Below are 13424 nucleotides of genomic sequence, written 5' to 3'. Positions count from 1 at the left end.
TGGATGCATTGGCCATCCGAAGGTAAAAACAGCACAAACAGGAAGGTGTACAAGCCAGTGCTTTCACTAGCCTAGTTTTTATTCATCTTTCTGTTTGTGCTGTTTTATTCAAGAGTATTCATACGTGAAGTCAGAGAAGAACTGCAATAAGAGCAGATGGAAGCAGCTGTAATGAAATTTCGCACAGGAAAGTGCAGAGAACGGAATACATGTAAATAAACTTTATTTTTCACAAAATATTTCTAGTACTTTTTTTTTTACTTTTTTCCAGTGCAGACCTCACATCAATAAGGTAAGACGACACAAGTGGTATACCTTAAACCCTTTGTCACACTACAACATATGCATACACCTTTTCAGTACAGGCTTCACATATTTAAAACTCGGTTAGCAGACACCTACTTATCCCATTACAAATGTACAAATCCAATGAATCTCTCTGAGCCAAAAGTACTTCGCTGAAACGTCTGAAGACACATCAGAATCCAAGCAGAAACTGCTGGCTTCATTTTGCTGATGCTCCACATGCAGATTACAAGCACAGTAATGAATGCAGGTGACTATTTATGGACATAACCACTAGGAATGTGCGAACATTTGAAAATTTCGTATAACAAATCGAATAGCGTTGTATTTCATTCGGTACACGAATCGAATAGCACATGTTTGAATTACCGAATATTTTTCTAATACATTTCAAATAATCAGCCCTGACAGGAAAACCCCAAAGGAACAACAAGTTGAAAGAGCGAAGGATCATTTTCCTTTTAAATAATGGAATTGCCAAAATGCATGCAGTTTAAGCTCTTACAGGACTATCGAAGCTTTATTCATCACCGGATGAAGGAATTTTTGCATTAAACTCCAGTGTCGCCGAAGCGAATGTGTCCTCAATCCACCATCATTATCATGAGATTGACAATTTTCATTCATGAAACATTATTGAACTTTTAGGTCTAAGTGTTCTTTAAAGGCTGGTGACAAAGTACCACCTCAAATACCGAAGTAACTGTCACATTAATCTCTAAAAATAAAAAATACCTCGAAGGCTCTAGTCAAAACTGTGTACGAGCTTACCTTAGTTTACATAATTGCGGTATCTTTTGTCACTTAAATGTAAAGGTAGTGTTACTTAGTTTGTCAATAGTTGTTTGAAATAAAAAGTTGCAGAATTCTAGGATCGCCCTGAAAATGGTTGCCTTGCTAATCACAAACTATTCTACTAGTATTCGAATCGGTATGATCACTATTCGATTTGTATTAAATTCGGTTCTAAATTTCACCATTCGCACAGCTCTAATAACCAGAGCACTAGCGTATTCACTGGACTTCTATCATTTAAGCAAAACTGACGACCCGCCGACACAGATAGTGTGATAATGCTATGGGGGTAGTGCATTGCACCAGTTGGTAAGGCATGCAAGACTAAAGTAAAACTTGGCAAAATCGACAACACTGCAGACTGCATCCTCTGCAATCTTGACTGTGATTGATGGTCCTGTCACTTTTGGCCTGTTTCCTTGTAAGCTATACGACCATTGTTGCTCCCATTATTGGGCATTTGCTTTGCTGCCAAGAACTACCCAAGTCTAAAACAATGTGCGCTTATTTGGAGAAAATTGAATTTTTACGACAACAGAAACAGCATTGAATAATTAGTGACTATTCAATGCCCAAGAAAAAAAGGAAGCTGAATTTAACCACATCATAGTTAAGTTCAAAGGAATGCTTTAAAGCTGTATTGAAAACCCATTATTCAAATCACATTACGACCAGCAGTGACCCTACAGCAATGACAGACTCCCTTCTAGCATTCAGCTTCCAACCGTGACCAACCCCATGTGAACATGTCACTCTGTGAACACAATCAAGACAGTGTCATCACACATTTCAGTGAAACACACTGGCTCAGAGTAGATAGGCACAGAAACTAGAACGCAAGTCAAAATATAAGCTCCAATAACACTTGGCGGTGAAACACAAGTGAGAACTTTCTGATGGTGGTTGTATGTTACAGCAGCTGATGCCATACCAAAGGATGCTTGTCAACAGGAATATTTCATCATTTTTGCACTACCAGAATAAAAAAAATTTAGAGCTCTCTGAATATTCGCAATATTGGCATGCCAACACAGGAGCCGTTTGTGTAAGCAAGATAGCATTGTTGCATTCCACTAGCTGCAACGATTAACTGTTAAGAATTTTTCATTTCTGTTTTGTAGAACACGGAGCTCATGCTTTTGACATATTGTGCATAATCAAGAAAGAAAAAGGACCCTTGAACCTAGATCTCTTTAACAGTGCTACAATGAGCACGCTGTAAACCTGAATTAAACCTACATTTCATCATGCCCACTGTTGTATTGATATCTCAACACGCACATGCAAACCAAATGCTGCTTACTTTAGCATGCTGGAAATACCCTACTTTGATGGCCAAGAAAACAATCCTATTTAAAAGTAAAATTAAGCACACGCATTTAAAACAAAGATTACATTAGCTTTTTCTTTTCAGACCTAATGACGTTTAAGAGGACACCGCAAGTTTACAAGTGTCTAATTCATGATGTTGGAGAAAAAAAAACTGCTAAAAACATTTCACAATAAGTGTGCTACGTAAAGGTGTCGTGGAATCTGCAAGTTTACATTCAATTACGAAAAACAAAAAGCACACATAAACAAAAATAACATTGCTCTGTGGAAGGAACAGACAACTTAGGCAAACTACTGTATGCACGGAAGCACAACACACTAACTAAATCTACACTCACAACTCCTCCTACGACATTGCAGTGAAGGCAGCTAACGTGCTAAAATGCTGGTTAAAAAGAGCAGCAGCAAAATAGCAACCTTTGGACTTGTAAAAGGTGGTGAGGTGAAATTCCTGCCTCACCTGATGCTACAATTAATACGCAGGTTGAGTGCAATACAAGAATACAACCGTATGTGAACTCAAGGAAAGCGAAGAAGTCTGAATGCAGATGACAAAACGGAAAATGTGTCATCAAACTGAAGGCTCATTTGCGTTCCAAGTTTTGCACAGAAGGCACATATTAAAAGTATGACACACTTACTATTACATAGTATTTTAATTAAGCGGCGACATTTCTCCGATTTTGTAGCCGTATACTTTTAAAAATCTGATGATAAGTCTACCTAAATATGGTAACTGCAGCTACGCTTTCAGAACATTAAAGGGGCGCTGACATCATTTTTCGAAGGCGAGTTTACTCTGCCATACAAATCTCCTGTATACAGAGACTGCTCTGAGCAAGTGTGAAGCTCAGTACATGCTGATAAGATATTTTATCTAGATATTAAAGTCATTTTTACCATGGTGCACCTACCGATATTGACACTAGCTTGACGTCAGGCTAAGTACTAATTCATACCTGCCAAGTTTGGAGAAACGGAATCCGGGAGGTCTACTCAACGGAGGGGGGGGGGGGAGGGTACTGCGACAGCAATTATATGGACACTGTCAGTGGGATTTTGCGGTCGCCGCTGATCTGTACAGAGTCCAAGCTGATAACATAGCTTACGCCTCGTCTGTTTCACGTGCGAGTAAAAGCGCACTAGCGCTAGGGAGAACGCAGTTGAAGCAGAGATGAAACGACCCGGCCGTCACCGTCGCGCGAAGGACACATGCGATAACATCGCTCCGCGTGCGAGGCCTGTCGTCGCTTGCTAACCAGTTATTTCGTCGGGCAAGATTTTGTATGTACACAAACACATCATACGAAATATTAATGGCTGATATAACCTATAACACATTTAGGATGTGGCCAGACAAAGCACTGGATGCGCGGGGCAAAACTGGATTTCCGGGAGATTTTCCTATGACCCGTACAACCGGGAGAAACGTTCAAAATACGGGAGTCTCCCGGGTAATCCAGGGAGACTTGGCAGGTATGCTAATTCTGGTGACTTCACACAGCAGTCTCGCTAGTTGTGATGACGTCAGGCACCAAAACTTCTAAGTGGTCGTTTGTGCATCACCAAAACATTCAAAATGGCCGCTTGTGCGTCACCTGCAGAGCCACGGTGCGGAGCGGCTGTGGAAACGTCACAATATTTTGCGCAAGCACGTGACGAGAAGCTCATGCCATGTTGTGATGTCAGGCTACAGTAGGAACAAGAACTAGCTTTGAAAAACGTACTGTAATTACCTTTTCTGGGTGCACACATGCTTAGCAGCACATTTTCTAGACTCTTGAGGGCTTGGTCTTTCATTTGATGCAAAAAAAAAACGACAACTGAAAATTTTTGTGTCAGTACCCTTTTAAGCACTTCAACGTAACCGTTCAAAATGCAATTCCCCATCACAATTGTAAGGTCGTGTGTTCAATTGTTTGTATTTGTAATTTCAGCTCATAAAGATAAATAGAAATAATTAAACTTTGACCCTTCTTACAAGCATTCGATAGTATGGCACACCACCGACCTAAACTGCTAAATCCACATACTCAGGAAAAGACTAAAACAAACACAAACACACTAAAAAAATGGAGAGGAAAGCGATACAAGACTCACTGCTGACTCACGTGATTGCGGCAGTTGGTTTTGCTAAAGGATCTTTTTTTTTTACAGAAAATAAATAGAAGATTTATTGCAACAAACACAAAAAATTTGCACATAATAAAACATTCCCAAAAAGCCTCTATCAATGAGGACTGGTGAAAAGATCCATTCAAATATTCCCCGTCAGCAACCCTCCCTCTAATGAGGCTTGAGGGTGCTTGTCAAAACTGACTCTATTACTATGAAAAACCATGCAGATCTCAGTGGCCTTCATTTCGTCCACTTTGAAAAAGCAAGGCCTGTCTGCAAGGACCTGTCAAGATTCCTACATTTTCCTAAAGACAAGTTTGTGCTTTTCTTTTCATTACACATTTGTCAGTGTATGCAGATAAGCAGTAAGTTAGCGAGATCAAAGAATTCGGGCCGCCAAGCCCCCAAACTGTATAACACCTACAAATGGAAGGATGTGATCAACAAAAAAAAAGAAAAGCTCTTTCTTTAGTTTGATGGCCTTATTCTGAAGGGCATCATCTAATGAAGCACACCTTCCTCTGCACTAAACAACCGTAAATTTTAGCAAATTAGGTACTCTGAATGAATTACAGTTATTCTACTAAACAGAACTATGGATGTCTTCGAAGTGCCCATAAAGCCAACAGAAACTTATTTCCCAACCATGTGCTTATTGACAGCAGTGCAAAATACCGTGCCACGTCCTAGCTACTATGCAGTACCCAGTCACGCCTCCACACTAACTTACAGTTCCACTAGCTAATCCTTGCTTGTCTTTGTCTAATGATCCCTACACCTCTGTCTAATACTCACCCACCAACTCTAACAAAATGTAGACTGCTCTGTGAGTCCGATAGTGTGCTGTTTGAACACTCTCTACGATAAAGATAAGCTGTGGGAAGCTTATTCTCTTTTTATACAAAAAAAGAAAAAGAAATTCCGACAACGAGCGAGTGTGCCATGCACAATGAATTTAACTTGCCTTTGCGTGGCAGCCTCGAGATACAATAACGACTTCCCAAAGCTCTTGTGCCTTTACACCGAAAACCCTCGTACGGTGGCTGGAGTCTCCTGATAGTCGGGCCTCAAGGAGATGCTGTGTATCGGAGTACAAATGGGAATCGTTTACTTATGACTCAAGGGCTCTAGGAAACGTACCATGACCGTACAAAAGTCCTCACGATTTCCCATGCAAAACAATAGACAGAACAATGCAAGCTCCCTCGGCAGCCCTCTTGTATGACAATCTCAACCACTTTACATAAACACCACTTGCCAGGGCTCTATTAACAATAATCGCATGCACGGAAGTGGCAACAAGAGCAATGCTGCCAACGTCGGCTGCGACAGCAGCAAGATGACAAAAGCTTGCAACGCAGGTTACTGACACTGGCCTCGCGTTTGCCTCAAGAATGCTGTATAGTATATATAATTATTTACATGGCGAAACAAGTTTGAAGGAAGCACAATCTTACAACATTATATCATCAATCGTTGAAGTATAGTTTATCTGCTAATTATTTAACACAGGGCATTTTATTAACCACGATATGAGCAAGCGAAGCAGTTTGTCACCACTGAGCTGATGCTTGCACAACCTAAATGAAAAGAAAAAGAAAACCAACTAACTGCGAGGGTCGTTTGTGTGTCTTTACCACCAATTGTCCAGTCTCGCATCTATTCGTATAGTGAGTGGACAGCACGACAATAACTACACTAGGTGTCCAAAGATGTCCGCAGAAAAGTGGCAAACAAAATCGATGCAGTGGGGATGAAAAAGAACTAAACACAGGAAAACATTTTCACCTAATTACAGTACACAAAATACAAGACACCTCCCCATACCCAAACCACGTGCCATGCCCCACCAATAGTGATAACTTCCTGGGCTATGTGGAGTCTTTGGGGTTCCTCATTATGCAGTTCTCGAAGTGTCTGCATTCCAATGGAGGGGGGCTTTGCTTGAAGTAAAAAAAAAACAAAAACAAAGAAGTTCTAATTGCTGTGAGTGTATAAAGATGAATCCATACAAAGTGCAGCCACTCAAGCAGAAGCAGGCTAGGCAAAGAGTACATCCGGAGTGGCATGATTAGACGGAGACGTTCTGGGACGATGACGTAAACGCGTGCAGGTTCCCCAGCTGGCTCAGGCCGTTCTGGATGTGGTTGACGTGTATTTGAACTTTGTTCTGAAAAAGACTGCGAGGAAGCCGGTAGAAACTATGTAAAGGCACAATGATTCAGAGAACACTCAAATAAATCAAACACGTTCATGAAGTTGACCACTGCCTTGATATACAGAGGGCCATCTTGGAACTACAAGCAGTTCACCGGAACATGCAGACACTTGAAGCGATACAACCAAGCCTTGTGCCCTCATTCCCAGCATGCCACTGCCCTGTGCTATGGTGGCCAGCTTTACTTTGCTAGGTCTTACCGTACTTACCCAGTGACGTGACTATGACAGGTAATGGATCGCCTTGTGCAATAGCGAAACCTGCCACTCATCACCTTCACTTAAAAATCACCTGCGTGTGGTTATGTGTGTTTTTTTATGGCGAAAGCCTTATATTGTCTCATTGGTCAAAAAATCCTGCACCAGTCAGCATCGTTAACAAACGGTTCCTCATGATATAAATGAAAAGACGACAAATGATTAGGCGTGCCAATTACAGTGAGGTCAAAGTGAATCAACATGCATTAAAGTGACAAGTGAGTTAAATGCAAATCAAGAATGAATGAAGTGACCTAAGTGTCAATGCACAATACAAGTAAATCAAGTCTCAATGAAGAATGAATCAAGTGGCTTAAGTGTGCATCAAGAAAAAAAGTCACAGTTTCTCTGCAAAGCCGAAGCAATGAATGCGATAGCAACAAATTACAAAGTCGCAAGAAGAACACCAAGCAGCTTGATAGTTGCAGCATGCCCATCAGCCGTTAACGACACACGAAAAGAACACGCGCAGGCTGACCACGAACTAACAATGGTAAGAGCTCGACACTTGCAGCGCGCTGCGCTGCTCAAACACAACAAAGGACGCCCGAAAAGAACGCACAGGTATACACAGAACGAGCGCGAACTAACGACTGTCCCAGTTACTTATTCATGTTTGAACGGCGCGCTACAACCAAACGCTCTTAGATATTTTTTTTGTTTTTTTTTTGAAAACTGCAGCGCGTGGAGTGGCCCCTCCGCTTCTCCTGCTGTGCGGTGGCGTTGGACGCATTGTTTACCCTGGCGTTCCACATCGCGTGTGGGTACAGAAATGGACCACTTTTCAGAGCGCGTCTCAAGGGCAGTTTTCAAACAGAAGCAAAATCTGTCATTGCTTCCCGGCGCAACCTGCAGGCAATCTCACGGGTGATACTGCACACGCAGAAGCACCTTTGAGATCTGCATACCGCCAGCGTTAAATGGCGTATATAAATATTTCACCGTTATTACCACGGGCAACTGGTGGTGAGTGGCCGAGTTGTTTAGAGCGGCGCGCTGAGGAGCGAGGGGTCGCAGGTTCGAATCCTGGTGGCACACTTCGAAAAATTTTTTTTTGCTGATTTATTTTTCTTTGTTGGTTTTATTTATAGTATATACATACATATACATATCCGGGGCACGACGGCGACGGCAAAAATCAGCCGAGAGTGTCCATATAATTGCTATCACAATGAAATCAAGTGACTTAAGAATGGAGCAATCAAAATGGAACACGAGTGATTCAAGTGAATTAAGAGGGACTCATAGAGCATAGTCAATGCAAGTTATGACAGCACTCCCAAACTGGCTACACCTAAACTTTCAAACTGGCTACACGAAACAAACTACACCTAAATGCTAAGAAGACTACATGCATCACATTCCGCCTACCAAGTAAGCATGTACAGTATGACAAAGAACTTTGACGGGAACACTATCAAGCGTAAGAAATATTGAAAATTTCTTGGATTATGTTTCAGTGAAGATTTAACGTGGAACTTTCACCTTATTCATTTAGTTAAGCAACTTGTGCAAACAGTAGGACGCCTGTACAGAATTAGTTCCCTTATTCCTCAACGGCTAAAGAAGAATTTGTAAAATTCTCTCTTCTACTCAAGACTTTGTCACGGCATATTAGTATGGGGCACGACTGATATATATATACACACACACACAGTCGAACCCGCTTATAACGAACTCGAAAGTGTCGCGAAAAAGTGGTCGCTATATCAGTAGTTCGTTGTATTAGACTCGCTTTTAAAAACATGCACTTAGCGGCCAAGCCGTTTTCTTTTTTTTTTCTGTGCACATTTATTAAAGTGCACCCAACCCCTCCGGTTACAAACTAAGCCTTTTCGCGTCGTGAAGCAACGCCTGCTACGTGCTCACGAGTGAATTACCCGCCTTTGCAATGAACTGACATCGTTTCACCGAAGCGCGGTACTGCCACGCGTGGAGCCTATCATCCATGGCTAGTTGCGTGCAGCGCGTTGCCTACTTGGCAGAGTCACATGCCGGGCCGCTTGCTGTATGCTGTATGCATGCGTTTGTACATTCTTTGTGCCTGCTTCACTCTGGACCGTGCACGGGTGCGGCGAGTAGCCTGTTCGTTCAACGCGGCGAAAACAAGCATTTTGCAAGCAACGCGCACTCTACGTTTCCGTGATGCTCTCGCGGCCCTGCACGACGATGCGCGGCGCACTTGAGTTGTCGCCTAGTCATACACGCAGTATACGCTTGCTGTCAGTGCGTCGACGTTTCTCGGTGCCCGCGCCGCTCAACAACAGTGAGCTACTTACGCTTCTACAGAGCGACGCGCACTTTAAGCGGTCTCGCACGACGCAGCGGCGGCGAACTTGCGATTGGCAGCATGGCGCGCTCGTACCGCCGTCAATACGCACAGTGCATGGTGTACGCCACATGCGCAACCGAGCAGATATCTACAGATGACTGTGATATAAGGTAGTCGGCTATAAGTCATAACTGCACATTCATCGACGGCCGCCACCTTGCCTTCGCTCTTTTCTGATGCTTATCCGTGAAGGCATCGCCGCAATCGCACGGAAATCATTATCACCGGTCGACCGGTCTCTGCCGTTACCGAAAAGACGGACGACCTTTTGCGGCACATTGTGGCGTCGATGAGTTTAGGGACACAGAGAACCTTTATACGATGGAAAGTTATTGCAGTTATCACTTCTTGCATTTATGCCTTCTTGCGTTCCAAGGCATTGTTTGGTTCATCGTAGGGGGTCGTAGCTGCAGAGAACGGCGTCAGGAAAGGTTACCGTGTGAAAGCTGACTGCAAGGCTTCATGCTGCTCCCGTCCCCCCTTTTTTTCCATTCTGCCACTGAAGAAAAGGCTGGAAAGTGAGTGACCTTGCTCGCAGCGTCCGAAATCTGCATGCGGTGCTCGCCGATCTGGGATATCTTAGTCGCTAAACTGGAGCGGGGCACGCGTGAGTGCGCGCCCCTCTCATGCTTTAGAAGGCCTGTTTTAACTTTTTTTTTTCACTTTGTTACGCCATATTTTTACCGCGACCGTGTCTGAAGTGTTCGTTGTAAAAGTAGGAGGCTTGGAAAAATGTTCGCTATATGTGGACGCAGCTTCAATAGTTAGCATTGGAAAATCGTAAGTGCACCCAAATATGGTCGTTATAACCAATAGATCGTTATAAGACTGTCTATATATATATATCACAAGCTTATTGTACTACAAAAGAAAATACTTCATTGTTACAAAAACTACCACGGCACTATCGACTATTCGGGAACTTCAATGCTCTTTTATGGACATGAAATGTTGAGGGCAAGCCAAATGTACTACACTAAGACCTCATTATAACAAAGTCACATGTGCCATGAAAATAACTTCGTTATATCTGAAAATGCGTTATAAACATTTATTTGTAACACTGTATCTATGACAAGACTTCTTTATTTACTTCGTTATACCCAATAATTCGTAATATCAGTGTTCGTTATATCGAGGTTTGAGTGTATTTTAAACAGCTACAAGAATTACAGAAAAATAAGTTGTACAAACAAAATGAAAAATCACTAATGTTATCCTGTAAGAAGAAATTTACAATGTTTACCAAGAACGAGGACAAATTATGGAAAACAAACGATGCGATACCAATCAATGCGATTAGTTAGTGAACTAGAAAATAGCTTTGAGTCTGGTATTAGCCCATAGGCATTTAAAAAACAACCTAAAATAATTTTCTTAATAAAAGAAACAACTTGTCGCTAAGGACGGGCAAATATTCGGGCGTTTCAAATATTCGAACGAATATTATGGCATTCGAATTCGCTTCAATACGAATTTAGATTATTCGAAATGAACGAATACATGTATACATTTGACCGCACATAACCCCATGTAAAGGTGGTTTCACTGCAGCATCTGGTTGCTGTGCCGTGAAACAACCCATCCAAGGGAAATCTGCACTGCCGCGAAGCCACACTTCAAGGTTAAATGTACATATTTTTTCAAGTTTAAAAGTGTGCTATATGGGCTTATATGAGCTAAGTATAGCAACTTTTAAATTTTAATGCATTGCACCACTTACAACTTGCACCCTACTGCTATTCAAATGTCGATACTATTCAAGGCTGCTTCCACTTCATTCCAAACCAAAAAAGTGACATTCCCTCATACCTAGTTCCAATCCTTAAAAATATTGTGCAAATGTCATGACGAAAATGCTCATTTTTTTTAATAATATGCGGTAAATACTGTTCGAACTATTCGATTCAAAATTATTCGACCTAATCACCTATTCGCTTTGGATTCGCTTCAAACCTCAAATTCACTATTCGCCCATCCCTACTTATTGCTACTAAACAAGAATGCACAGAACTTAGAGAAACGTATTAAAGAAATTTTGATAACGTATGGAATGTTTGACATTTGTTGTTTTGTTTAAGAGGTAAATACTGCTTTATTATGGTTCACGTCGTTATATGATGCATCAAATATTTTCTTTTTCTTTTGCGTGAGACTACAGAGTAGAAAATATTGCACTTGTTGCTTGTGTAGGTCAAAAGTTCTACTTTGTTATCATTCACGTGGTTATATGATGGGTCGAATTTTTTTCATTTTGGTGCAAGAAATGTGTATCTGTTGCAAACCTCAGGTGCAGAGGTCTTCGTCAGGCATATAAAACATCTTTTGCTTCTGTTCCTTTTTCTTATGTATCATTGCAAGAAATAAAATAAAGATAGTACACTATACTCGGTCACAACTTATCTTGACCGTGGAGCGAAAGCTATGGAGGCGGGGTTTCCGCACATTCTTCTCTGCAAGCAGTATGGCAGCTTGCGGCTGATTTCGGCAATCTCATAAACAGGTCTGAATAACTGCCAGTGAAGTTTTCAGACGTCAGTATAATCATAGTCATGCTTGTAATTACAACAGCAATGATCCATTTCTAGTCATCGTACACTTCACAGCATAACACAGGTGTACTGCAGTGAAGGTAACATAAAAGGCAGCATTAAAAGCACTAAAACAGTACTAAAAGCACTAAACTAAACTTTCATGTGTGTGACAATTCTTTGCATGAAGACACAGTTTATGTCCTGGCCAAGTGTGCCAGGACATGCCAGGCATGTGCTGCAGTATGGCGGAAAAAAATCGTCACTTGTCTATGTGCTATCATGGATTCCTCATTAAGATCAAAGATAACACGCCAAACAGCAAATAACAGAGGCCACATGCAAACACGGTCGCAATGCTCCTTTGATCAAAGGCAGAACCAAAGGTACCCTCCCCCCTTTATACCAGTGGGAGAGGGGAGAATTACACGGCTCCTCTTTTCACATTGTCAAACTCTGACACATCATTGCCAAATGGCATCGCTATCATGTTTAGAGACTAGGCAGAGAGTGTGACCACCCTATGGGCCAATCATAGTTGGCAAATGAGAAGTGTCTGATTTTGACAGGTGGAATAAATAACATTTTACTAGGAAGTTTACTGTCAGCAAGATTTGCTTTTAAAGTTCCAGGAGCAAACTATGTCCATTTTAGAAGACGAACAATCAGCAAGTCTGCGAAGGATGTTAGCAATGTCGGACATTAGTATAAGAAACGCCGATGTTACATTACCATTCATTTATTTTTACTTACTATTATGCGAACCATTTTCTGACAAGACTGTAAAATGGTGTTGGAAGGAAGTAACATAGATAATTTCTACTGTACATGGATAAAAAAGAAAACGTATCGCAACTCACCCAACGTTTTTTTGTGTCACGCTGTTTTGGATGTCCACCATGGCTTCACTAAGCGATTTTAGCTCGAACGAGTTCAGGTCCCCTTGAGAAAGGTTCTGCAAGCAGAGGTTGAAAAACTGCCTTCAAGTCTGCAAAGATCCCACAACTGCAGATTGTGTGTAACATGTATACAAAATAATCCCATTATATTTTCTCCTTGCAAGGCAAGGATACCAATACTTACAGTGGTGCATGTTTGAAATTTAAACCAATATTTAAGAAGCACACTTCCGTTACCTGTATTCAATTAAAAAATCAGGCAGATAGTCGTGAGTTTTCGTACAGCACAAAATGCTTACGTTAGTGTAAGCTTACAACTCAATGCTACCACTAAGAGAAGCAGCAGTGAACGGCCAAAGGAACAGAGTGGTGCACTAATGTAAAGCGCAAATTTAAACGACGCCATCAGGACGTAAGAGCACTTGGTACTGACAAGCCAAGTTTATGCAACCGCACTTCCTTTTGTTATGCCCTGGCAAACACGACACACCTCAAGTGACTTGTGGCCATATCGTTTGAAATGGGCGCACTAGCGAAAGACTAGATACAGGCAGTGGCACAGTCACAAAGTGGCTACAGCAAAACATGAGCAAGATTCTTGTGTTAAAAGTACACTAAAGGCAAATATTAAGTCGA

At 41.7% G+C, this 13424-nt stretch overlaps 1 protein-coding gene across 1 annotated transcript in view; it reads right to left on the bottom strand.

The window, feature by feature from the left end:
* Window positions 1-206: 206 nt before the first annotated feature.
* Window positions 207-13424, bottom strand: part of LOC119383092 (protein lin-9 homolog) — a gene marked incomplete in the record, with an annotated part of 64812 nt that continues 51594 nt past the window's right edge. Inside the window, 2 exon segments of the mRNA XM_037651083.2 lie at window positions 207-6731; window positions 12750-12844. Coding sequence (XP_037507011.1) covers window positions 6623-6731; window positions 12750-12844 — 204 coding nt within the window.

The sequence above is a fragment of the Rhipicephalus sanguineus genome, chromosome 2 (assembly GCF_013339695.2).
Source record: "Rhipicephalus sanguineus isolate Rsan-2018 chromosome 2, BIME_Rsan_1.4, whole genome shotgun sequence".
Classification (NCBI taxonomy): Eukaryota; Metazoa; Arthropoda; class Arachnida; order Ixodida; family Ixodidae; genus Rhipicephalus; species Rhipicephalus sanguineus.
This window is presented reverse-complemented; position numbering and strand designations above follow the sequence as displayed.